The 27919-nt window shown below is 39.3% G+C and overlaps 1 protein-coding gene across 2 annotated transcripts in view; it reads left to right on the top strand.

The window, feature by feature from the left end:
• The window catches only part of GTF2A1 (general transcription factor IIA subunit 1), a 54212-nt gene extending 49262 nt beyond the window's left edge, over positions 1 to 4950 (top strand). For both annotated transcript variants that reach the window (XM_029238563.1, XM_029238562.1), the window contains exon 9: positions 376 to 4950. In XM_029238563.1, the coding sequence (XP_029094396.1) occupies positions 376 to 483 (108 nt within the window). In that variant the 3' untranslated portion in view covers positions 484 to 4950. The remainder of the gene's footprint in view (positions 1 to 375) is intronic.
• The last annotated feature ends 22969 nt before the right edge of the window (positions 4951 to 27919 follow it).

Genomic DNA, 27919 nt, shown 5'->3' with positions numbered 1-27919 from the left:
CTGGTGATTGCCAGAGATGAGGGTTTGGAGGTAGGTGAAATGGGTGAAGGTGGTCAAAGATACAAAGTTTAAGTTATAAAATAAGTAATCAGGAGGATATAGTACAGCATGGTGACTACAGTTGATAACATTGTATATTTGAAAGTTACAAAAAGAGTAGATCTTAAAAGTTCTTGTCACAGGAAAAAAATTTGTAACTCTTTATGGTCTTTGTACACCTGAAACTAATACGTTACATGTCAGTTATATCTCAATTAAAAAAGAAACCAGTTTGCAATTGCAGTAATATACAAGTTTGATGTGTGAATGGTTTTTCTGTGGTTGTTTGTTTTCTCTTTTTATTTTATCTCATACATTTTTTACTTATTTATTTAGATACACAGAAGTAAAAACAAATGGAAATTTCATCTCAAGGATGGCATTATGAATCTTAATGGAAGAGATTATATATTTTCCAAAGCCATTGGAGATGCAGAATGGTGAAGAGTTGGTTCTTTTCTTTTATAAATAAAACAAAAGAAACTTAAAAAAAAAATTTAAAGTGGACAGTTTGAAACTTGGGACGTATACCAACCAAAACTTAACTTCTGCATGTCAGAGAAGTGCAGTAGAAGCGGAGCTACTGGAACAAAGAGACCTTGACAACACAGACACTACTTCTAACTGGCAAGCCATGGAACTGTAGCACCTGGGGTTGTTGGGGTGGCGAGGGTTGGGATTTTGTGTAAGAAAACCGTAATTGTCGATTTTAAATACAGGTACCTGCCACTGGTAATTAGCATGTAAAGCTTGGTTTATATTCCTTCCTCCAACTTGAGTTTAATCAGAAGATACTTGTTGGAATGAACTGAAGAAACTTCCCTTTTGATAGATTGAACCGAAACTGCTTATTGTACATGGTTATATTTGGTAAAAATTGCGTGTGAGCTTTTTACAAAAGGGTAAGAATATGTGTTGAATTTTAATTCACTTGTATAAGGAAACAATTTAGAACTCTCATAATAGGTCTTAAATATTTTTACTTGCTGTTCTCCTTCAGTAATATATACCTCTTCCTTCCCTGCTTTATGGAACATCTATTTAAGAGTTAAAGGAAGTAAACAGTGATCACAGTTTGGAGACAAAATTTACCCAGGAATGGGTATTTATTTTAATTAGGTTTTGAGACTCATTAAATGTAGTTTAAAGACTTGGGTCTCATCTGAGTTGAGCAGAATTAAAATAACTTCAATTTCCTAACAGAAAAATTGTATTTGTTTCTTTTAGCCCCCCCACCTTAAAAAGAAACCCCAGTGGCTCCTCAGGAATACAGTGTTATTGCACAAAGGTACCATCTAGCTGAAATTATATACATATGAATAGATAGATTTTTTTTCCTGTTGGGCTGAAGAGTATATGCTTATATATGTGTTTAGTCTTTAAGCTAAACAAACATTTAGATAACATTCTGTGCATTGATTGAAGCATTGGGCAGGTGGTGAGGACCTGGAATTTTATTAAACAATTTAGTAATTATAAAAGTTTTTTTGTGTTTACTAGTAAAGAATTTTAAAATGATTCTAAGTGAACACACTTTTAAAATGCAACTTTGTAATTTGAGGGAGAAATTTTGGGGTTAGAGGAGGGTGGGCCACTAAGTATATATTTACCTCTCTTTCATTTGGTGGCCCTTCCAGGCCATTGATAATATAGACATGGGCTCCAGTTTGCACATCGGGAAGAAAGCATAGAAATTTGACTTGTATATTAAAAATAATAGAAATGTTATATGATATTAAGAATGCATAGCTCTGTATTCTGTAAGGGGCTATAAAGAACAATGTGGCAGTGCTATGTTCAGTGTGAACGAGTTGCTTGGGAGAACTGTAGGAACTTGTGTATTCACCTTTGTTCTTACACCTAATTCTTTTCATGGTTTATTTTGACAAAATTCACATGTGTTTAACTTACTTGTATATTGATTTTTTTTTAAGTCTTCCATTTTTGTCTTCCTTTTATTTGTCTTTGTGTTTCCAGAAGTAACATAGAAACACTTTAAAGTACATTGCAAAGAAAAACTGTGAGGTATTATATATTGTTTTTCCTTTTTTAACACAAATCTTTAAACTTTCTTGAAAAGGCTAATCTTTTTTCTTTTTCTTTTTTTTTTGCCTGCTTCCCACCCCACATACCACCTTGGTCCCTTTAACTTATGTTCTGAACTTTGGTATAAATGTGGTTTCTAGCATGCTAGTAGTTAGGTTTTATTTAGATGCCATAACTGGTGATACGGTTTTAATTTTTACTATATTAATTTAGTTTTCTGGAGGTTTATTTGTTTACCCCACTATGCTCAAAGCACACACAGGTTTGTTTGTTTTTTTAATTAATGAGACTGGGAGGAGAGAAGGGAGAGGGGGTAAAATCACAGAAGTCCTGTTGTTTGTTTGCCCTTGAGTATAGTTGCTAGTAGGTTTATATTTACCCAGTGAAGAAGTCAATGACCTGAACTACCTATAAAAGTTTAGCATTGCTGCCGTGTTGATTAAAACCCTTTCGCTATCTAGTAGTTCTTATGCTACTGAACCTTGGATTACTGTATGATATTCAGCTTATATTTTGGGCTATGTAGACGAAAACATTCATATTCATAATAGAATTGTATACTGGCCTGTTTTTATACTCAAACATGAACAACCACTGCTTTCAGAGTGACTCATTAGGGTTATTTTGAAGCAGGAAATAGCCATTTATATTTGCACCTGTGTATATTGCATATTAATTATGACATACTTGGCAAGTGCTTTTCTTTTACCTGTGAATATTCTGAAAGCTGGTCCAAACAACACTGCATACCAAATTGTGCTCTTATATATTACTGCATCGTGTTCCTTTTTAATCAAATAGCATGTTTTAGTTTTATTATAGTGGCTTGCTATAAGAATGCCACTTGCTTATCTTTTATTGTACTTGAATTCTTAATCATGCTTTTAACATTTTATTTAACAAATCGTTTCATTAGGTTCTGTCATTCCTTTGAAAAGGCAAGGATTCCCACTTTCAGAATTTTGAAATGAAAATAACATGTTTATTCAAAGAGGGAAAATAGTTCAGACTTAGTATTATGAAATAAGTAAAGGTTTCAGAAAAGGATTTGTTTAGATTTGCACAGATGGTGATGGCACCTTTTATTAAAAAACAATCAGCAGTGCTAAGGAAATTTACGCAAAAGTACTAGATAAAAGTGTGGAAATGCGTGCCTTTCAGTGTATGTACTCTTTTTTGGTGGTCGTTTGGATAATCAGACCATTTGAATGGCTGAGAGCACATTTAAATTCTGTGGAGCGCCACATTTGGCTGAAACAACTCTTTAATGTGCAGTTAGTTTCTAGAGTAAAATGTCTGTTATATGAGGGGGATCTTTATATTGGGCTTTTATATTTTTTTAAATGTTCACATTTCTTTCTATTAAATGCCATCATAATACCACGTTTATATTGTTGCCTCTCTTAAAATCAAAGCCACCTTGATGTTATTCTTTTAGGGATACATCAAGATTTGAGCAGTGTGTATAGTGATTAAAATGTGTTCTTGAAGAGCATACTGTAATAGACTGGCTTAGACAGCAAGAACATAAAAATATAATAGCTTTTGTATAAAGATTTTCTTTTGCTATATGAAAATCAAGGATTTGGTTTTTTTCTGGCTTTTATGGAGGAATGAAGAGGGTTATCTCCTTCTAAGAGTAATTTTTGATTATCTTATAGCAATAACGTCACCATTCTTTTCAGAAGATAAATACACCTTGTATAGGAAATCAGACATAATTTTCTTGGGAGTCCCCTTTATAACTTAGCTTTTTCTTCCACTTGAGAAAATTCCTATATTTTCAGATTATTTCATCTTGAACTTTTTTGAGCTTTTGTGCAATGTAATATTTTATTGATCCATCTTTGTACATTTTCATTTTATTTCATATGTCTATTTCCCACCTATCTGTCTGAATCAGCTATTTCAGATTTTGAATTCATTGGTTAAAAAACAGTTACTTTATATATCTCCTCATGGGTTTGTTTTAAATAGTTTTGCATTTTAATCTATTATGCTATGGAAATTATTCTGAAGTTTGTATTCCCTTTTTAAGCCTGCCTTAGTCTGTTTTTTGTCATTTTTTTATGGTTTAAGGAAGAGCACACCAAACTTGATATTTTTGTTTATTTTGAGGAACAAGATAAACTTGTTTTTTTCTTCTCTCTTAAGGGAAGAACTACATTGAGTTAGTAGCTACTATTTCAAGTTTCCTTAAATCATCCAGTATGTATCAGGGCTACAATTGGGGGGAGGGGCTAATCCTTTTTGCTGTTCTGAGCTACTATTGTCAACTGCTGTTGTACATACTGTTATGTGTAAGGGCGTAAATATATTTATTATGTTTGTAAAATTCATTCTGTACAATTGCAGATCAAGGTTGCTCTTCTGTGATATATGGGATATTATGTTTTAAAGACCATCTTGGAATACAATTAGAGAACTTAGTATTTTGATGTACTAAGACCTATTTTAAGTTTAATATTTTACCTTTGCAAAAACTTTAATTAAAGATGTTATTTAAAAAAAGTAATGCTGCTTGCTTTGCTTACTAGTTTATAACATTGTTATATAGGTAACTGAATAAAACTATACAGTTTAGAAAGGAAAATGCTTTACATTGTTAGTAAGTTCCATTTATCAAAAGAAGGTATCATTAAATTCTGTACCTTTAAAATAAGTAGGGTGGGATATCAGTCTGAATATTAAACTGTGTTATAAATTCTTAGTAGCTTTTAAAGAGAATAGTTGTGATTTCTAGGCACACAGGAATTTAAATTGGGCTAAATTCGCACCAACAAAGTGTAGCTAAAATTGATTATAATTAACATACTGTATTAAGTATTTCTACTCCAAAGAATAGATTACTTAGGATAAAATTATTTGAGAACATACTTGTTCTTTAATTCCACCATTTAGCCATATGTTTTTCTTTTAGTTCAGAGTTTGTAAATAATTGCATAAAAGGAGAATCAGATTATTAAGGCTTGTATTACATATTGAATATATTTTGTGTTATTTTAGAAGGTATTAAATAATTAGCAAGTATTTTAATTTATAGTTAATTCAAATGAATCATTAAGAAGCTTGCTTTTTTGTAATTTTTTAATCCTGTTACGGACTACTTTATCTAGGAAACATGCAAATTTTAACCATTAAAACAATCATAATAAAGATATTTTGTTTATTGCCAGCAAATCTTGTATTTTTGCAGTTTAATTCAAGCTCCTACATTGATGATCTTAACCTTTTTGGCCTCAGTTTCTCCATATGTAAAATGACAACAATACGGTTTTGAGGGTTACAGATAATACATGTAAAGATTTTTGTAGTACATGGTAAGCACTCAGATATCCCAGTTATTTACTTAATTTCATAATTATATAATTTAAAATGACCTGTGGAGTGGAAAAAATGTTTTTAAATGGTCAAAAATAGCAAAAGAGGATGTGGTCATTTAAGGAGGGGCAGTGAAAGATGTGGATACAGCCAAGCAAATTAAGCCTGGGAGGCTGAGTTAGTGAAGCAGTGCATCTGTCTGTAGCAGAAAGTGCCTGAGGGAAGAAAAGGGAATGATGGGTATGGATAGGAATAATGAAACACACCAGAAGGCTTTAAGCCTTTTTTCCCTAAAGTACACATTTCTTGAACTATATGTCTAAAATAGGTTGAATTTTCCCAAAGCTAAAACTGTAGTAGCAATACAACATTTTAAAAATTGCATGATTTTCCTAAATATCAGTGGATTCTGCTCATTTCATTTATGGAGAAAATGATAATGAAGTATTATTGTTATTGAAAGACATTGAAACTATGATTACATCACTCTTGAGTCTGACCTGAACCCCTCTCCTAGGGATTGTTGGCAATCCTATTTCTGGAGGCAAATGACCTTCGTGTCAATGCTCCTACTTCCCAGCCAAGGAAGAAGATGCATATATAAATAATCGATTACTTTTGTTTCTGTTCTGAAATACAAATTTTCTTAGTTTGAAAGGGAATCGAGCACAGAGCACGTATTAACTCACTCATTCAACTCTTTCTGGTGATCTCCCATAGGCCAGGAATTATGATCAGTATTATTGGTTGAGCCAGAGATGAGTTAAGATGGTTGCTGCCTTTAAAAGCAGTGAGGTTGGATTGTCTGGGTTCTAATCCCAGTGTGGATTGGATTGACAGCAGTGTGAGGTTCAGCATGTTACCAAACCTACTACCTCATAGAGTTGTTGTGAAGATAAGATAATGACATGATGCATACATTGCATTTAGCACAGTCCTTGGCACATGTGTATATATTCATATGTTTTAGTAAGGCATAATGGTCACAGAAAAGATCTTAGACTGGCTACGTTACTTTGAATTTTCCTTATCTTCCTGTCATAATAGAAACACATTTACCGTCTGGGTTGATGCTTCTGCAGATTAAAGTGAGAGATCAGAGGACTAAAAACTAGCAATTATAGAGAGCATTGAGCTTGCCAATGGAGATAGTTCTAGAAGCTTACTTATAATTGTGGTCTTCACATTGGAAATGAATTCTGTGTTCTTGAATCAAGAATGTTCTGGATCTTATCTTCAAACTTCACCTTTCTGAAGGTTGTTGAGTTGAAATGATACCAGTTACCTCCTGATCACTTCTGGAATAGCCTGCTTTCTTAAACACAATGTGACAGAAATGGAATTCATTCCAATTTCTATTTCCCCACTCCCAAACCTTGTGTGTATCAGTGACTACTGTTCTCCCAGTCACTGGGATTTGAAGCTCAGTATCATCTAACCTAGTCTTCACCAATATTAGGAAATAGCTCTACTGCCTACCAGGTGCTCAAAACAAAACCCACAAGTTTTTCCTGATTCCCTTCTTTTTTTCACTGGTACCTAGTCTGAGTCATCCCAAAACCAGACTGGCATCAACTAGTCTGACAAAGGTTACACTTGGCCTTTCCTATGAAGGGAGAACCTGGGGCAGCTTCCCTCAACTGGATCTCAACTGTGTCTGTCAGAGCCCCTGGCCTTGGCCTACCTCTCTGTGACAGGATGTGGGCCCCTGCTCGTTCTTCTCTTGCTGACCCTGACTTTGTAGATTTGTCTCACTAAAGCCCATTTCTTAATATATGTTCACGTGGAAGTGAGTCACAGTTTGGATGCACAGGTGGCAACTACATAGGGGGACCCACCTAGTAACACAAAGTTCAGTTCTTAAGCAAGGCATTTACACCTGATTTCCCCCTATGCCTGCAACATTCTCCCTTTAGATCTTTATATTCCCATTGTCAAGAACATTCCTTTTGCTTCTACCATGCTTTGTCTTACATTGACATTTCTTGATTTGTCCTTCCTCATCCCAGGTTTGCTCTAACTCACTTTTTATGAAGACAATTGATATTTTTAATGTAATGGACTCTTAAAAATTAATAGAATACTCCATTAGGGAAAATACATATATATAACAAGTCAATTCATCTAAGAAGAAAGGCAGATGTCAATTAATTGACCCTTTTAATAATTGAAGGAATACAAAATAAGACAATAATAATAAATCATTTTTCCATCTACCCAATGACCAGAAAAAAATACCCTGTCATGGTCAGGGTGTGGATAAATGGACCTTATGATGCATTGCTTGCAGGAGTGCAAAATGGTAACAGCTTTCTGGTGGACAGAGGGAACAAGAAACACAAGTGTTTCAAGTCAGGACAGGGGGATGGTGTCTACAAGGTACAAAAGTTATCTAAGAGGCTCAAGTGTAGTAAGCATGGGAGAGGACAGATATTTGGGGGAGAAATAAAAAGATCCATATTTGATATATTAAGTTTGTGGTGCCCATTAGACATTAAGGTTGAAGTATCAAGAAGGCAAGATATAAGCAGATGGAGCTCAGCGGGGATGTCTGAGCTGAATAAGACCATTGGTATTTATTATCATATTGAGAGGATTTAAAGCCATAGAAATGATTCACCTAAGCAAGAATGTAAAAAGAGAGGGGTCCAGGACCAACCCTAAAGGCACTCCCAAGACAGATTGGGAAAAGGATTAGTTAACAGGAATGGCTGCGTAATTTGTAGAACCTAATACAAAATGAAAATGCGAGGCCCGTTGTTCAAAACGTATTAAGAATTTCAAGATGGTGACAGTGGAGCCCTTTGTGTGCACTTGTCACATACCTTCGAAGCTGGTCCTGGGAGTCAGTAAGGGACAATGAGGAAGCAAGTCCAGTTAAGTAGGAAGAAAGGGGAGAGGTTGGTGTTTTACAAGTCAAAGAGGATAGTATTTTAATAAAGATGAGGTCCTGGTTAGCTTAAGCCATTCTTTCCTGGCCATGGTCATTGATTCAGGGATTCAGGATTCTTGCTTGAAATGCTCAGACTCGCTCCTGTCAGATTTGGGTGAGGAGGCATTAGCTCCAATTGCATTAGCAGCCATCCTATGACCTTGAGAACTGAGCTTAAGATAAAGATGATACAGGGAGGCAGAGCAGAAGATGGAAAGAAACAGCATCCTTCATGACTTCTTTTTTTTTTTTTTTAATAAATTTATTTATTTTGGGCTGCATTGGGTTTTTGTTGCTGCGCACGGGCTTTCTCTAGTTGCAGCGAGCGGGGCCTACTCTTCATTGTGGTGCGTGGACTTCTCATTGCAGTGGCTTCTCTGTTGCAGAGCACGGGCTCTAGGCACGCGGGCTTCAGTAATTATGGCACACAGGCTCAGTAGTTGTGGCACACGGGTTCTAGAGCACAGGCTCAGTAGTTGTGGTGCATGGGCTTAGTTGCTGTGCAGCATGTGGGATCTTCCCAGACTGGGGCTTGAACCCATGTCCCCTGCATTGGCAGGCAGATTCTTTTCAAATACATTTATTTGTTTTATTTATTTATTTTTGGCTTTGTTGGGTCTTCGTTGCTGTGCGTAGGCTTCCTCTAGTTGCGGCGAGTGGAGGCTACTCTTTGTTGCAGTGTGCGGGCTTCTCATTGCAGTGGCTTCTCTTATTGCAGAGCACGGACTCTAGGTACGCGGGCTTCAGTACTTGTGGCTCGCAGGCTCAGTAGTTGTGGCGCACAGGCTTAGTTGCTCCATGGCATGTGGGATCTTCCCAGGCCAGGGCATGGACCCGTGTCCCCTGCATTGGCAGGCGGATTCTTAACCACTGCACCACCAGGGAAGCCCCTTCATGACTTCTTGTAACTAAGCATTTTAGTAGGTAGTTTATTCCATTTACTGTTATCATAAATACTGATTTTGTATTTTCTGTTTACCATTCTTTTTCTTTATTTCTTCTCACCTCTCTGCCTTTTAATTGTGTACAATTTTCTGCATTTTTCCGTGATGATTTGCTGGCTTGTTTTAGGCCTAGGTTTTGAGACTGTGTTTCCCTTGGGAAACTCTTGTTTCTCTATACTCATAGGGGCCTATGAGCATAGCTCCTAGACACACAGTGGAAAATACTATAGGGTGAAACAGCTCAGACTTTGGAACCAGGCTGACCTGGGGTTGAGTGCCAGGTGTACTACTCTCTCTGAGCCTCAGATCCCTCATCTATAAAATCTATAGTAAAACCATTATTATAATGGTTATCTTGCATCCTTTTTTGTAAGATATAGTGTATGTAAAGTGTAGGGCACATATTAGGTCTGAATTTTTTTTGGCCATGTGGTACAGCTTGCAGGATCTTAGTTCCTTGACCAGGGATCAAACCTGGGCCCCAGCAGTGAAAGCACTGAGTCCTAACCACTGGACTGCCAGGAAATTCCCTGAAAATATTTCATTATATTAGCAAAAGGGCCTTAAGTTTCTTTTGGTTTGATCTTCATACTCTACAGTTGAGGACTTTAAACCCCCAAAAAAGTAATGCAAATTAACCAACATTGTGCAACTAATAAAAGGTATAGCCAGAAGGTCTCCTGATACCTAGGTAGATTCCTTGAGGCATGCAACCTACAGGCAGTGATGTCCCATGGCCAAGTTTCCTCGAACTTGTTTTAATAGTATACAATGGTGGCTTTTTAATGTACAGTTGAGACAAAAGGATGGCAATTCTCCTCTTCTTACACCTGGCCTACTTTACGTGTTTGTACTAACTGCTTGTGTTTTTGGCAATGAATCTCTGGTCCCATGTGACAGCCTGTCACATGTTGGTTTTAAGAACAGATGCAAAATGATTTGTGAAAATATCCCATTCAATTTGAGGTCAAGTTACCCTTCTAGACCGTTCTGTTTTCTCCGGGACTTATCTGTGAGAAGCTGCTATAAACCTTGTTGCCTTTTCAAAATAAAAGGTAATTGTATGACAGACTCTAGGTCCATCTACAGAGTGAAGTAAGTCAGAAAGAGAAAAACAAATACTGTATGCTAACACATACATATGGAATCTAAAAAAAAAAAAAGGTTCTAATGAACCTAGGGGCAGGAGAGGAATAAAGATGCAGACCTAGAGAATGGACTTGAGGACATGGGGAGGGGGAAGGGTAAGCTGGGACAAAGTGAGAGAGTAGCATTGACATATATACACTACCGAATGTAAAATAGATGGCTAGTGGGAAGCAGCTGCATAGCACAGGGAGATCAGCTCTGTGCTTTGTGACCACCTAGAGGGGTGTGATAGGGAGGATGGAAGGGAGATGCAAGAAGGAGGGGATATGTGGATATACGTATACATATAGCTGATTCACTTTGTTATACAGCAGAAACTAGCGCAACATTGTAAAGCAATTATACTCCAATAAAGATGTTAAAAAAGAAAAAGTCAATTGTATTCTACAAGAAGGCAGACTATGGGGTGGGAGGGAATACCTGGGGACCACCAGAGTGTCTCTGTGGGCTTAGTCTCGTACCTCCTTGTGTGAAATACTCCTGATTGTAATTAGAGAAACAGGGTACAGCTGGCTGTTTTGTTGTTTTAAGGGCGCTTGGTTTAAAGGCATAATTCCCATTCCTCAATAATCATCTCTTTATGAGAGCTCTAAAATATGAAAAAGCTCAAAATCTGAAAATTTTACACATCCCATAGGATAAGGGTAACTTGAGGGGTTATCTGGGCCATTTTTGTTTTCTTAGGCATAGACTTTGGAGGCCATCAAATTGATGAGAATGTGAGCATTTATTAAAAGCCTCAAGAGAAGAGTATTCTATGGCATTCCTTAGGGGCTGAAGATTGGGTCACTGGACTATACATTCCATTAGGGCTGTGAATATGTCAACCATATTTCCAGGACTGAACTCTGTGCCAGACGTTAAAAGTACATATTTGTTAAATGAATGAGTGAGTAAATAAAAGTGCTGTGCTGGTTATTATGAAGAAAGTCAAGGATCTGTTTTCTTCATTTTGAAAAAGGCACACTGACTTTTCTGCAGTGTTGACAGATCTTCCACACTATGGATGCCATAGGGTAGCTTGGAAAAGCTGGGCAGAGCAAGTACAGACAGGAAAATGAAGAATTCCACCCAGGTTAGTTTCATAGTAGTTATCCTCATGGGTGTGAAGTAGTATCTCATAATTTTGATTTATATTTCCCCAGTGATTAGTGATGTTGAGCTTCATGTGCTTATTGGCCATCTGTATATCTTCTTTGGAAAAATGTCTATTCAAGTCCTTTGCCCATTTCTGAGTGGGTGGTTTTTGTTTTCTGTTGTTGAGTTTTAGGAGTTCTCTATATATTCTAGATATTAATCTCTTATCAGATATGTGATTTGCAAATATTTTCTCCTATTCTGTGCATTGACTTTTTACTCTGTTGATATTGTTTTTTGGTACACAAAATTTTTTAATTTTCATGAAGTCCAGTTTATCTATTTTTAAAATTTTGTTGCCTGTGCCTTTGGTGTCATATCCAAGAAATCATTTCCAAATCCAGTGTTGTGAAGCTTTTGCCATGTTTTCTTCTATATAGTTTTAGGCCTTAGATTTAGGTATTTAATTCATTTTGAGTTAATTTTTGCATTTGGTGTTAGATACAGGTCCAATTTCATTCTTTTGCACGTGGATATCAAGTTTTCTCAGCACCATTTGTGAAAAGACTGTCCTTTCCCCATTGAATGGTCTTGGCACCCTAGTCAAAATAATTTGGCTATATTTGTGAGGGTTTATTTCTAGGCTCTCAATTCCTTTAGTCTATGTGTTTGCTTTTATATTAGTGCCACGTTGTTTTAATCACTGTAGCTTTGTAGTAAGTTTTAAAATCAGAGGACTTTGAATCTTGAGGGCTTGAAACAAAGTTTCAGGACCAGGCAGAGGTCCTATATATGTTTAGATCCAGTGGTGTGACAGTGACTGTCTGGGGCAAGGGTATCTGTGGCAGCCTCCTAAGCACACTTTTGCTGGGGCAGGGCTGTGGCTTTGCCTCCTTTGCTTGATTGCTCACTGAGCCTGGTTTTTCAGCCTTCCTGTTGATTCTGCAAACTACTCTATTCTTCTAATCAATTCTTTTCCTGCTTAAATTAATCAGATTTTGTTTTTATTGTTCACAACCAAGAGCCCTGACAGTGTAGCTCAGTTCACTTGGGAATGAGCCACACTGAACTATGAGTTAGCATGAAAAGCTTTCTTAATCATGCAAAGCAGTGTCCTTTGCATGGTTCAGCAGCAAGGTTCCTGTTCAGTTATACATCTATCCCAGTGTTCAAACACTTCCACATTTGTCTCTTGGTAAGCTGGGGTAACAAGGTTTGATTCAGCAAAACTGGAAACAGAGGCATGTCTTAAGAATCACCTTCCTTCCCTTGCAGGGAGTCTTCTGCCTTATATTAACCCTTTCCTCCCATTAGGCATTCAATATCCTATAACCTTCACTGGATACACAAAACAGCAATGTATTTACATTATTATTGTTAACATTATTTACTGTTTAACAGTTACAATTTTGGTTGGCTGGCTGATTATACTTGAGCATAAAAGAGTTTCAGTTAAATTTTAGCTCCTTATTTGTAGCTTTGTCATTATTTATTGAATACTTACTACATGCACCGTGATAGCTAGACCCAAACTCCAACCCAATACAGTCTTGGTAGAGTGAGTGGTCAGGAGGGTCGGCAGAGTCAGGTCAAGATGCCTCATCGCTAGCATCACTGCTCTCTGGAGGCTGGGGCTTGCCTGGATGAGGCCACTGGAGGCCCATTTGTAGGAAACAAGGAGCACAGAGGTTCCATAGTCATCGACATCTCCCTAAACCTGTTCTAGCACAAGTCTGCCTGCACCAGGCCCCCCACTCTAAAACTTCCTCTCTTTTCTTGGTATAAACATACATCAGGACCCTGTGCCCTATCCTGAGATGGCACTTTTTAGTTTATATGTTCTACGTTATAAGGAGTTTGTGTGTGATGGGTACTTAATGTTATTTTAATGTTCTTTATTAAACCCTCTTTTTGACATGTCCTATATATTCTGGAGCCTCCCCCTAGGGTTTTACCTCCCACAGTCAAGGGACCTTATGTGGGGAGTTCTTGTTCCCAAATAAGAAGGGCATCAAAGATGACAGGAGAAGCGCACTGAAAGGTTTTATAGACACAGCTCTTAGTGGAGCAGAAAGAAAAGTTTGGGAATAGAGGTTTCGATGAAGGAAAGAGACTAGGAGTGAATCTTTCTTGAGTGCCACAAGCTTTGGCTGCTCTTTTAATTCTCACAATAGCCCTGAGGGTGGTTATTTTTATGGGGTCAAGTAATTTGACTAAGATCACATAGTGAAATGATGATAGTGAAGCTTAGGCTTGTTGCAGAGTGAGGCCAAGATTGTAGCTCAAGGGTGAGTGAGGTCTCTCCATCTCCTCAGTTTGCAGGAACAAATGGTTTTCACCTTAGCTAAACCTGTGGACAAGAGGCTGCAGCCTTACAGCAGCCTGGTCTCCTGTTTTTGTTCAGAGGAGGCATTCTGGGAACACTCGTTGACTCTTCACCGTTTGCATTCACCACTCTAAAAGGACACTGAAAAGACAGGGAGAGAAATAAATACAGCACCTGGGGCCACAGTGACAAAGCCACTCTGGAGAGTGGTTCTGTGCTCACTTGAGGATCAGCAAAGTGGTTAGTTATGACTTTTCCCCCTCTACTAATAGGATTAGGTTAAATGAGTTAAAGGAAAAGAACGTGCTTTCAGGAAAAAAAGTTTTTGTTTACCTGAAGGGAGGGTTGTCTACACTGAGCTCATACCACTTCTCTTCTGGAGGTTTATTCCCAAGTAAGCTCCCTAATGCAATCAAAGTGGTTCCTACAGCTTTTGAAGGTTTCATCGTAGGGCGCAGCAGGAATATAGAAACCCAGAGGCTGATGCCCTGTGGTCACTGAAAAGCCCCACTTTCAGTTTTTAATTTAAGTACCTGAGCGTGGGCAGCAACTCTTGTTGCCCGGCCTGGCCTGCCTCCGGGGAAAGCTGTCCCACGTGGCCCTCCTAGGCACATTTTGCAGCAATGGTATCCCCAAGGCAGGGGGCAATCTGTCCCAGGAACAGGCAAGGAGGGGGCAAACTGTTTGCAGAGAATTTAGACGTAATAATAAAGCTGATTAAATTCGGCATGCTTTTATTATTACCACTCCCTGCAAGAAATAATTTTTTAGTGTAAGTTCTAACTGGCCTAAATACAGCAGTTAGTGTTGAGTTTTAATAATAAAATATTTGTTAGCTTCATTTGCATTACATATCTTTTAAAAGCCATTTTTCTACATTTCACATGAGTGAAATAAGACAATTACAAAAATACAAATACCATATGATTCCACTGATAGAAGGTATCTAAAGTAGTCTGATTCATAATAACATAAAGTAGAATGGTGGTTGCCAGAGGCTTTGGGGAGGGGCAAATAAGGAGTTATTTAATGGGTAGAAAGTTTCATTTTTGCAAGATGAAAAAGTTCTGGAGATTAGTTGCACAACGATGTGAATATACTTTACTGAACTGTATGCTTAAAAATGGTTAATTAAGATGGTTAAATTTTATGTTTTTAACCACAATTTTTAAAAGTATACATATTTTTTAACAAACATAATCAGTGTGGACGTTAATTTGGACAACTGCCAGTTATACAATCAGACCCCGACACTTGGGGTACAGTCATATTCGTTGGTTTCAAGAATCAATTCCCCTGGGTTCAGAATTCTTCACACTCATTTAAGGCTAAGCTCATGCGTCCAACTCTTGTGGTAGTGTATATTTCTGTCTTTAAACAGTAGATTAGGAAGAAACAGTTGGAGCACAATAATTGTAAGGGAAGAAACAAAGTTTAGGTATTTAATTGTGTCCTTCCTTGTGACCACTGGGAATTTTATTCTGCTTAAATATAAAACAGTATAAACTCTGAAGTGCAATCCTTTTGTTTGGTTAATGCAAATTTTAGTCTGTAAATGAAATACTCTCATTTCATTTCATGACTATTACTGAAAATAATTGTGTCATATATGAGAGGAGGAGGTGTTAAAAAATGAAGTGCTCTGGGTGTCAAATATTCTAGAAACGGCATCGGGATCAGACCCTATTCTTTAATAATTTGAAAACAAACACTTTATTAAATACAGAAATAGAGGCATGGTGGAAAGGGCATGGGCTTCAGAGTTAGGTAGATCTGAATTTGAGTTAAGGCTCCACCTTTCCTCAGGGGACTTTGGGGCAAGGCACTTAAAACCTTTGGGCAAGGCATTGTTTAGGGGGAAGAACAATACCTCCCATGTAAGGAGGATTTGCCGTGAATAAAGGAGAAAATGAAGGCAAAGCACCTAGCACAGGTGTAGGCACAGGGTAAGTACAATGTGGGCCAGTGCATTCCGTTTCTAGGGCTGCCATAACAACTTACAACCAACTGGATGGCTTAAAATAACAGAAATTTATTCTCAGTTCTGGAAGTCAGAAGTTCAGAGTCACGTGTCAGCAGGACTGTGTTCCCTCTGAAGACTCTAGGGGGAGAATCCTTCCTTGCCACTTCAGCTTCTGGTAGCCCAGGCTTTTCTTGATTTAGAGCTGCATCATTCCAGTCTCTGTCTCATTTTCACATGGCCTTTTCCTCTGTGTGTCTAATCTCTCTGCTTTACTCTATAAAGACACTTGTCACTGGATTTAAGGCTCCCTTGGGTAAACCAGGATAATCTCATCTGGAGATCCTTAACTTAATTACATCTACAAAAACTCCTTTTCCAAATAAAGTCATATTTAGGGGTTCCAGGACATGGACATATCTTTCTGGGGGCCACCATTCCACCCACTACAGTTAGCTATTAGTATTATTAATATTAAATACTGTACATACTGTACATATATTGGTCTCTGTACAGAGTATATCCAAGAAATAGTATACTTCTCCCCTTGTCACATGTCAGGGCAAATATGGTTCTATGTCTTCTCTTTTCGCCATGTGGTTTAGAGAATGTGGTAGACCCTAGAAGCTCCTTCAGTACAGTGTTTTCTTGCCTCTAGGTCTTGGCAACTGAAAGAAAGTTCATGAGTAGGAATGTGAGGATGCCTTTGTTTCTGATGAACTCTTTAATTGTAGCACTTAAAGGAACAGATAGGGAGAGGTGAGAGCCCTGTGGAGGGAGATGCTGTTCTCAAGCTGGGAGATTTCAAGGAAAGGAACAGATCCCTGCTAGGTTATAAATATGTTTAAGGAGAATTAGACTGAAAAGTCAAGTGGCCCTGTCAGGTGCTAAGCATAGTGGGATAAGGGCCTTGCCTCTGTTTGATTTTTGCTGCCTTTTGCGTTGGGTTTTCTGATGAGATTTAAAGCCAGTGTGAATTGCAGGCTCTGGCCTTGGCAGGAAAGGTATTGTTTTACAACCACCCAAGCACAATCAACCCATTGATGTCATTGCTTTTGTCCTTTCATAGAGAAGTAGAATGAATAAGTCAGCCACCACTCTGTGTTTAGGCATAGGATCTTGGTTTGCCTCTCATCTGGGCTCTGGCCATTAGGAAAAGGGAGTGGGGTTGGGGGAAAATGGAGAGAGGATCACAGCCATTCCCAGTGCTATTGATGGCCAGACCTGGGGCAAAGGATGCTCTTCAGGGGAAGTATGGGGTAGGAGACAAAGTCACCCTCCACTTAACATAAACCTTGCTCCTTGTTGCTTACTGAGTAGTAAGAGGAAGGGAAAAACTAGTGTGACCTCTCAAGCAGTATGCAGCTTCTCTGAAGCAGGGGAGTAGACTTGTAGCAGCCCTCTCTCAAGCTCAGGTTTTAAATAGCCCTCTAGGACGATAGGGGCAAATGCCATCGCTGTTGCTTGGTGGTGCTTTATTGTCATTTGGAAAACAGAAGCGGAGGCCTTAGAAATTACTGTGTAAGCACCAACTCATAGTCAGGACTCTTTCAATCACACAGTACAAAAACCCAACTCTAAACTGGCTTAAGTAAAAAATAGAAACTTAGTGACTCACAGAATTGAGATACTAGGCTTTTTAAGCAAGACTGGTAACAGAGGCTTAACTAATGTTATCAAGGCATTCTCTCTAGCTCCATCTCTTTGTCCAGTTTCACCTTAAATTTTCATCTCATTCTGGTCTACCCTGGACAGACTCTATGTCAAAGGAAGATGGTGGCCACCAGTAGCCCTATATATAGATCCTTAAAGCTTGTGAGCTGAGAAGAAAGGGATACCCCTCTTAACTTCCTATTTTGAAAAACCTGGAGAACTATACTGATTGGCCTGGTTGGGACCCTGTGCCCAATCCTTGGACTAATCACTGTATCCAAAGAATGCAAGTCCATAATTGACCCAAATTGGTCACATGTCCACGTTTACCCAGGGATGGCAGGGGACACACCATTCTTGACAACAAGGACCACACGGAGCAAGGAAAATGACTTCAAGCAAAAGCAGATGTAATTTCTTTCATTCATTCATTCATCCATTATTCACTCATTCAGTGTATCCAGTTTATTGAGTGTTTACAACATGACAGGCACTGTCATGTGTGCAAAGGATTTAATGAGGAACATAACAGACTAAGTCCCTGCCTTCATGGAGCTTACCTTCTAACTGGGAAAGATAGATGATTAATAAGTAAAATTTAAAAATTAAATAAATAAATGGACAAGATAATATTGAAAAGTAGTAAGTACAACTGCGATCAAAGAAAGATGATGAAATACATAGTGGCCAGGGGAGTGGGTACTACTCCAGAAAGTGTGGTTGGGTAAGTGTCCTTGGAGGAGGTAATGTTTGAGCCAAGACTTAAAGGATGAAGAGAAGCCGGACTTTGCGAAACTCTGGGGTAAACATACTAGGAAGAGGAAATAGCAGCTACAGTATATTTTGTGTGAGGAAGTGTTTTCTGTTTTGTTCACTGATGTACCTCAAGTGTCTAAAACATTACCTGGTGCACAGTAGATGCTCAACACGTATGTCTTGAATGCAAGCCGTGAAGGAAGACCAGTATGTCTGGAGTGTGACAGCATAAACAAGAAGGGGATTGAAGGGTGATGAGGTTAGAGAAGTATGAAAGGGCTAGAACGTAGGGCCTGTAGGCCCTAGATTATATCTGAGTGCAATGAGAGTCTATTGGAGAGTTTAAAGCAGAGGATAGCATGATAAAATGATTTATTTTTTTAAAAGATCACTATTCCCAAAAGGAGAGGAAATAATACCAGTCAAAATCAGAGCAACCACAATGTCTCCATACTTAATACAGGCCTGGCAGTTTGCATATGCTTATCCACATATGTCATCCTCATTTCCATTGGAGAACAGATATTACTTCCTGTAGTGGGAAGGGAAACATTACTATTTAAAACAAAAAATGAATTGTCTTTGGTTCTTCTTAAGGGAGATAACAGGAGGAGGTGGCATAATTCATATAATGGGAAGAATGAGTCTTTATATTGGTTCCTTCTCTGTAAAGACACTGAAGAGTAAGGGAGCCACTTCTAGGAATGTGATCCTACAGAGCCCGATGTCACAGCTTCTGCTGTGTTTGGGGTTGGAGCTAGGAAATGGGGAAAAATAGATGGCCCTTTATTTTTGAAGCACCTTAATGACGTTAAAAAGTAGGCTTCAGAAGGTTTGAGGTAAGGAGTACAGAGAAAAACTGCTGTGTGTGAAAAATGCCAAGAGATCGTGAGAACTTGAAGGCTGGTTGGAAAAGAAGGAAGAGAAGTGAAGAGGGCTGGTCCTGCATCACGTGGAGGGACGTCCCCAAGGAGGAAAACAGCCCAGGATAAGTTTCTATAATCGAGGATAGTTGAGGGGCTTTTTTTTTTTTCTTTTCTGCGGTACGCAGGCCTCTCACTGTTGTGGCCTCTCCCGTTGCGGAGCACAGGCTCCAGACGCGCAGGCTCAGCGGCCATGGCTCACGGGCCCAGCCGCTCCGCGGCATGTGGAATCTTCCCGGAACGGGGCACGAACCCGTGTCCCCTGCATCGGCAGGCGGACTCTCTACCACTGTGCCACCAGGGAAGCCCTTGAGGGGCTTTTAAGAACAGCAGTGTCTAAAGTTCAAAATGAAGGCATATGCGGTTATGATTCTGTAATGGGAGGCATTCCCCACCCTCATCACCACAAATCCCTTTGACTCTTAAGCCTTCAAAAAATGGTCTGATTCATTCAAAAGGCTTATCATCATGGTGGCTTTGGGGAATCAAAGGAAGAGGGGATGCCTTTTGAGTTGGGCTAGTTGAGGGTGAAGGGAAGACAAAACTCCAGGAGACAAGATGTGAGTGGGATTGAAGATACAGTGGATCAAGAAAATCAGAGCAGAAGGTCCACAGGAGAAACATATACTCCTGGGTGTCTCCAGACTATTTAGGGTGGGAGTCAGCATGCTGCTTTCTCCTGTGTTTGAATGGGAGTTTACACCTTTTAATTTAAATATTAAAGAAATGGTGACCTACAAGACAGGAGAATTGGGGTAAAATCAGCTGTCTGGCTGACGCTTAGGTCGTTCCTTGAGGGCCATTAATGACATACAAGAGAGTAAGCAGCAGGTCCCAGGTTTGAGCCCTGATCTCGTTGATGTTCCTCAGTGGAGGGCCTTTTTCACCTACAGAGACTCCCTCCCACCCCACCTCTGTGGCCATGAAATTTTGTCATCAGGGGCTTCAGATGGGAGAACTTAGGGGAACCATGGACTAGTTTCACAGCTAGTGCTTATATACTGTAGTTTTGCAGCTGCCAGGTAAATGGTTTAGAAAATCACAGCAAGTTTCATGACCAATATTTAAATTACACTAGTTTAAATTCTGGATAGTTAAATTTTATCGACATTGTTTTTCTTCCCAATATTTTCTTTGTTTCTTCCTATACACACTAGGCAAAGAAAAAATTGGTTCTATCAGAAAAGCCTGCAGTTTGACTTATTTCTTTGAACTTCCAAGCAAACTATTTTTGATGACTATATTGTACTATTATTTCTTCCATTGTATAAAATGATTCTAGTGAGTCTAGGAAGATTATTTTTGTTTAATAATTAAGACAGGAGATTTTTGGAAAGAGGCTGGGGTTTCAGAGGTGACGTCTTACCTGCTTTGCTCGTATCCTACAGATAAGAACTTTTGGCTCCTAGGAGTGATGTGCTGTGGAAAAGGCCACATGTTGTCAATAAGATTTTAGAAAATTAAAGCACATTCTCAAATAGAATTAGAGAAGAACTTATGGTGTCGCAAAAAGAGCCTTTTCTAGCAATGGCTTTGACTGAAGAGAGTGTTCAAAATTCAGTTGCAGGCTTTGGATTCTGGCAACACAGCAGACAGTGCTAGTGTGAGCTGCGATCCCTACTCCTCGTCCCTTGCCCTAACCACTCCTCCAAGCCTTTTTGGTACAAAAGAAGAAAAAAAATTGTGTACAGAACTGAGTGTGAAAGAAAGGAAAGAAAATCCATTGAACCTTAGACATCGTGTAAAAAACAAGCAAACAAAAACCTCTCCATGACTGTTTTCCTTTCTGTAAAATGAAATTAATAATAATACCTACCTTGTAAGGTTGTTATGAAGATTAAATGAGTTAATATAGTAAAATATTTAGAACAGTGCAGGGCACATGTCATGTGTTATAGGTGTTAGCTTTTATTGTCATTTTTTTGGTGGAGTTTTCTAATCCCCCTTCACTGAAGAGGGACTTCAGACAGGAAAACTGAGTCACAGAGAATGTTTTTTTTTTTTTAAACAATATGCCAGAAGTTCAGTGGTATTACAAGCGTCACATGAAGATTGAAACCCAGGTAGTCTTTAGAATCAGTGCTTTTAGTCTCTGCACTGTAGTGCCTTTCAAGGAAGCATGCATATGCCCAGGGCTCTGGTGAAACAGAAAGAATCCCATGAGAACTCAAGCACAGCTATAGAATCTACATTTACATCTAGTCCTGAGCAAGATAAATAAAAAAAGATACCAAATTGCTTTTTATGTTACAGACACTGGTCATGCATGAATCTTTCAATAACCCAATGCAGTATGCTTTAGATTCCCCCCCATTTTACAGATAGGGAAACTAAGCCACAGAAAGATTGTGTATTTTCCCCCCAAGTCACACAGCAAGTGAATGGTGGAGCCACACCTGGACACAGGCTGAACTTAGAGACCAGCTACTTACCCACTAAGATAGATTACTCATCAAAAGCAAGAGCAATGACCTAGTTAGTGTACTCAGAGTGCTAAAGTGGACCAATTCAACCTAGAAGCCTATAACAAGTTAAAACTACTATTTGAGTGAGGATGAAAATAAAAATAATTTTAGATAAAACTGGAAAGTGTAAATTATTTATAAGGCCCAGGCTGAAAGAATTAGTATTGATAAATAATGAATTTCAGGAGAAAAGATTATGGGAACCAGAACGGGGGTGAAAGAAGGAATGGAGAACAAAGAAATTGGTAAGCATGGATAAACCTGAACATTAACTGTAAGAAAAAAATTAGTGTGGGAAGTTTTAAAAGAAAGTGAAACAAATGTCATTATAACAAAATCAATTACTCCATGAATTACAGGCAATGGAGTTTCTTTATATAAATCAGGACAGTTTCTAGCTTTTATCTCAATTCAGTTGTCTCTCCTCAGAGGTGATGTCCCAATAAACATTCCTGACATATAAATATGTAACAAAAATTCAAAGATAAAATGGTGGCATCAAAAATACGTTTTGTCGATGCCACTATTATTAGTCTCCAAGCCTAAGTTAACTCTACTCAGAAAATGTACATTTTGGTTACTCCATTTTTTATATTTTACCTTTTTTTGGTAGAGATCCATACAGGTGAAGACTACATTCCTGTCTCTTAAGCATTTTGACCTGTGTTCATTCTGAACACAAACTGTTCCTTGATTTAGTCTAAGCAATTCTCACGGTTTTATTAGTCATGTAGCATCAATACAGGTGTCAAAAAATGTCAAAATCATTCCTTTTAAGAAAAAAGTTTTTTGAAATTTCCTTTTGTATACATCGGGCAATGACAATGATTTCCTGTGTAATTCAGGGATATTTGTTGACAGTAATGTATATAACATGAGGAAAATATTTACTTTTCCATGAAATGGCCATTATGGGATTATTATTAAAGAAGGAATATAACACTATTTAAAAATTTTCTCCCAACTATTTACATTTGGATTCAATGCATTTTAATTCTAAATTTAGCATCATGGATTAGCATGATTGTCTAAAGGACTGCATAAAAGATGACTACATAATTCTGTATTATTTATCTGTGCTGTCAAATAGGTTTGACATGGAAGGAATTCAAGTAACATTGGCAAAGAGTTCAAGTATGTTCTAACTATGGAAAAGATAAAGGTATGTTGTCTACCATTGCTCAATTTCTGAAATAAAGGGGTAAGAATACAGTGTAAGAATGTGATTTAGTCAAAGAAAGTGAACTTATGTAATGTTTCTTTAACTCCAAGTTTCCAGTGGCTTAACTCAGTAAAGGTTTGTTTTTCCTGCGTGTCACAGTGCACTCCAGGTTGGTAGGGAAGGCTCTGCTCCACACAGTAATTCAGGGACATAGGCTCCTTCCATCTAATAAGTTTACCTTTCCCTGGGATTTCAGATACTCTCTCCATCTCCCTGGGATCCTTTGCTTCTGTCTGGCAGAGACAGAAGACAGAGAACACAGGAGGATTGTGTGGGAGGTTTTATGGACCTGAATGTGACACTCTTACCCCTGTTTATATTCCATTGGCCAGACCTCAATAACCGCAAGCATGGCTGGGCGATGTGTTTGTAGGTGTGTGCCCAAGATGTAGGGAAGATGGGTTTAGTTGAGTATATGACCTGGGTGTTTGCCATAAGATAGCTAATCATGACTTTGTTTTGCAAGTATGCAAAAGGTAACAAGGATGATTAAAATATATAGTGATCACATTTGTTTATTTATCATTGAAAGTTTTTCCAAGTTAATTACATTCTTTTATTTCCTGATAGCCACTAGCATGGGCCCTGATGCCTAAACACAATTTCATTTATTTGTTTGAACAACTCATTATTTTTTAAATATGCAGCTTGCTGCTTATGAAGAGTTGAGTACAGATGTTGCATTACTTTAGTTGAAGAACTTTGTCTACATTTTGTCTTATAAATTTAATTTACCTGTAAGTAGGTATCATCTTAACTTTGTATTTAAAAAGTTTTGTCTTTAAAAATATAACATGTTTCACAGAGGCTTAATGATTGACAAACACTGGATGCTCCTTCATGTAGCCTGGGGAGTGCACGTCTATGCTGGGCAGCACTCGGCTCTTCACCTATGAACTTGGAGCTTCACCTTTGTGAAATTTTCTAGAAGAGGGACACTATCCAGCAAAGCAGAAGTAGGGCAACTCCTCAAGTCTACCTACTTTCATCAATGGTGATAGCACTTGGTAGAATGGTGTTGCTTTGGATCTGACCACAGTTGGGCAAAGGAGTTCAGCATGCAGACAGGAGAAAAGAGCGCTGTGTCAAAGGGGCCCAAGTCACTGGGTTTGGCTTCACCCAAGGAATACAGTCTGATTCTTGTGGGAAGTTTAGGGAGAGATCGTCCTGTGAAAGTCTAATGTTCAACCTGCCAAATGTAAGTTATTAAGCTACAAGAAGCTTCTTATCTTCTGTGATTCTTTCCTTAAAACAATTCCTGCCCCATGACTGGTCACAAGGTAACTTGGCCTCAGATTGACTGAGGCCAATCAAAATGCACCACCTTTTTTGAGAAAGGAAGCTTTTTTCAAACAACCTGAATAGTTTACAGTGGTGGCGAGGTGAAGTAGAGTGGTGCGAGCCACCATTCCCCAATTCAGCCATCATTATCAGATGGGACAAGCAATCTTGGAGAGTTTTAACTAAAACAATAAGGTGCCAAAGGGTCTCATAGAATGCAGTAAAACTCTTTAATTTGGTGTTTTCTAATACTGTTGGGGCCATGCTAACATGGATGTGCCTTAATTGTGGCCGATATTACAGACCAAGGCAAAAAGGTAAAAAGAAGAACCAAGTTGTCCAGCAGTGGTTTTGTATTCTCCTCTTTGAATCACTAGCAGAGCAATTAGTTGTTATAATATGCTGGCCAAGAGAATGACATCCAAGGGTGAGTGGCACAGGAGACGTGTCAGTCACACTGGGGGACAGCTGAGGAGAGGTGCCTTCCTTGTACTCCAGCTGAGCAGCCTGCAGAGGAAGAATGCCATCAAGGTGAGGATTTGCTGTGTGACACCAGTCAACTGTGAACACATTGAGAGGCTCCTAATTCTCTAGCAAGAGAAAGGGGGAGAAAGACGTATTTTCAAGCAGCTCTATGTAGGAGGCTGTGACTCCTGTCTCAGCTCAAAACTGCTTAGCTTTCTTCCTCCTTCTCTTTTCCTTCTCTTTTTGTTCCATTAGTTGACAGTGACCCCAGTTTGGCAAGTCCTTGACCTCATCCACTGACCTAATGGACTTGCTGAGTAAGTGTCTGCAGTAAGCACACCTAGTGGTGCAGGTATATTTCATTAGGGTTCTCTTTTTTTATTTGTCACAAAAAGGTCATTCACATCTGGCAAGGAACAGAGGAGCTTTGGTTTTAGGTCATGTTAACCTTCCCCACATTTGGAAAAAAGTTCATCCCTTGCCACGTTTTCACTCTGAGGCTGAGTCTGCCAGATCTGTTTTGGGCTATTATTGAAGAGCCTATGTGTCCAGCAACAGGACTTACCTAGGACATTAGATGTACACAAATACAGCACATAACTAGTTACTGGACCTATTGATCCCAGTGTGTATTTTACTCATGTGTATTTGACTCATGAGAGACTCTCCTGTGCTTATTCTACCCAAAGTAAAAACTAAAATTGTCTGTCAATTCCCTAATATAATCAAGCCCAGTTTTAAATTGGCCAAGCCGTGAGACCTTCCATAAAGAAAGGGTACTTTAAAGCTTCAGTTTTTTTTCTTCTGCTCCTAGTCTCCTCTATTGCCAACCTTGGAGGGCGGAGGATTGATTTTGATCAAGGAGTTGATACTATACATTATGGTTAGTGGATCATGCTGTTAGATTAATGGGATTAGCCTCGTTACTAGGTGGCCCAGAAGCAGAAGTAGGAGTAAAAGCTTCAAGAGAGAAGATGGTAGAACTGGCCAAACTTCCCTGAGATCTTGGGTATCATCAAGATAGTTGCTAAAGCTCAGTACAACACGGGGTTGGAAATATATCACGGTATTTGATATACAAGTATGGCTTTCAAGGAAGGTTAAGCTGCTTAGGGAAGAGCCAGCCAATAGGTCTGGACAGTCAGTTTCCCAGCTGGAAGGGTCACAAAGATAGAGTGACTTGCGGGAGAGTAGAAAGGTGCCCAGCAAAGTAAGGAGGCAGCCTTTCAGTGAGCCCCAAGCCCAACTAAGGCTGATTATTGAGTGATGCCACTTCCTTTTTATAATCCCATGAATTTTTAATAAAACCTTATTTAAACATTCCTGCTGTCACATCTTGGTGCTAGGCAGTGTCCATCCAGAGCAAGGGCACCTTTTTCTAATTTGTATAGGAGTTCAATACGGGCTAGCTATGGCCCTGACGGTGCTTCAGAGAATCAAGGGAGGGGTCATATGTCTGTGATTAGAGCAAATGTTAAAGGGGACCAGACCCTGCCTGAGGTCAATGATGATTCCTGAGAGAGCTCCAAGAGGAAAAGACTCTTGTGCAGAAGGAGTTGGAGCTCTAAAGCAGAACTTCACAACTAATACGCCTTGAGTGTGTGGCACATGTGACTCAATGTTGAACTGCTTAACCCTTGGGGAAGCTGGCCGAGGTTGGGGGCAGCCAGAGCCTCTATCTTGGTCACCTCTGGCCAAGGGCAGCCTCATCCATTTAGGTGGTGTGCATGCAATATGATGATATTCTCAGCGTGCCATGATGCAAACAAGTTTGGGGAGCACTGCTATAAGGTCTCACTTGTCAGAGGACCTGGGTTTCACATCCTGAAGGAAATGTCTAATCTTCCTTATACTTGGTTATCTGGTTCCCAGCACCACCGCAGACTAACATCAGAAAATAATGACGTGGAAAAATACCTGCTAAAGAACCTTCAGCTACAACTGGTTTCTAAGTCAGAAGTGCTGGAGGATCCTGCAGTGAATGGGCAGAGGTTGATGCAAAAGATGAACTCTGGTCATTGGGGAGGATATGAGCTATTTAGCTCAGACTTAAGTAGCTGTGACAATTTCTATTTAAAACTGACAGCCACTCTTGCCAGTCTTAGTATCATAGAGTGCCTATGATAATCTGAACTACTGATAGTATCGTCATGTTGATTCTCTCCTAGAAATATCTCCCAGACCAGCTTCCTCCTTTGTGTTCTTCTTAACCATGTCACCCCCTTTCTTAAGAGGGAGGGCCTCCACATTTGGTTGTGCAGTGCACAATCCACACAACGCTATGCTAAGAGCCTTGATATTCTCCACTGTCTACTGAATAGAGGTTAAACTTTACAGTCTGGCATGCAAGGCTTTCCATGGTCTGGCTTCAGTCGGCTTGAATCAGTGAAGATGCTGCCGGGAAACAGATGGCCCACTAAAAGGGTTTAACTGAGGAGAATTTAATGATCAAACTATCTACAGAGTGATGCGTGGGGTTGAGGGAACCCAACAGGGATGATGAAACACTAACGCAGGAGTTAGCCACAGCAAAGCTATTACTACCCCTCGGCTGAATGGACAGGGAAAGCAGGGGTGAGGTGATAATAGACCCTGGAGAGAACTTGGAGCCAAAGAAGAGAGATGGGTAAGTCAGGAGCTGTAACCATAGACCTACCACTGCCAGAACAGCCAGGAGACAGGGAGGGAGCTGGAGAGCTGCACTTTGATCTCAAGCCAGTGCCCACCCACCCTCATTGCTAAACCAACTGGAATCCAGAAGGCAACAGAGTGTGGGTGATGCAGCCCCTAGGGGTCAGCCTCTGCAGGGCAGAAAAGGTTGGAGAATGCCTCTGGAGAATAACCAGCACATTCCTTCCCTCCTTCCGGTCCTGTAAGCCTATGCATTACGCATTCTGGTTCCTTTTCTTAATGGTGGTTCACATTCCTGAGACTTTGCTCATGTTTATGTTTCAGTCTGGAATGCCCTTCCCAACATCCTCCTATATTTATACATTTGAAATCCTATTCACCCTTGAAATCCCAGCTTGAAAGTAACCTTTTGAAGTCTTCTTTTTTTTTATTTTTTTAAACATTTTTATTGGAGTACAATTGCTTTACGATGGTGTGTTAGTTTCTGCTTTATAATAAAGTGAACCAGTTATACATATACATATATCCCCATATCTCTTCCCTCTTGCGTCTACCTCCCTCCCACCCTCCCTATCCCACCCCTCTATGTGGTCACAAAGCACCCAGCTGATCTCCCTGTGCTATGCGGCTGCTTCCCACTAGCTATCTATTTTACATTTAGTAGTGTATATATGTCCATGCCACTCTCTCACTTCGTCCCAGCTTACCATTCCCCCTTCCCGTGTCCTC

The sequence above is a fragment of the Monodon monoceros genome, unplaced genomic scaffold (genome assembly GCF_005190385.1).
Source record: "Monodon monoceros isolate NGI ecotype Baffin Bay Population unplaced genomic scaffold, NGI_Narwhal_1 Super_Scaffold_21, whole genome shotgun sequence".
NCBI lineage: Eukaryota > Metazoa > Chordata > Mammalia > Artiodactyla > Monodontidae > Monodon > Monodon monoceros.
This window is presented reverse-complemented; position numbering and strand designations above follow the sequence as displayed.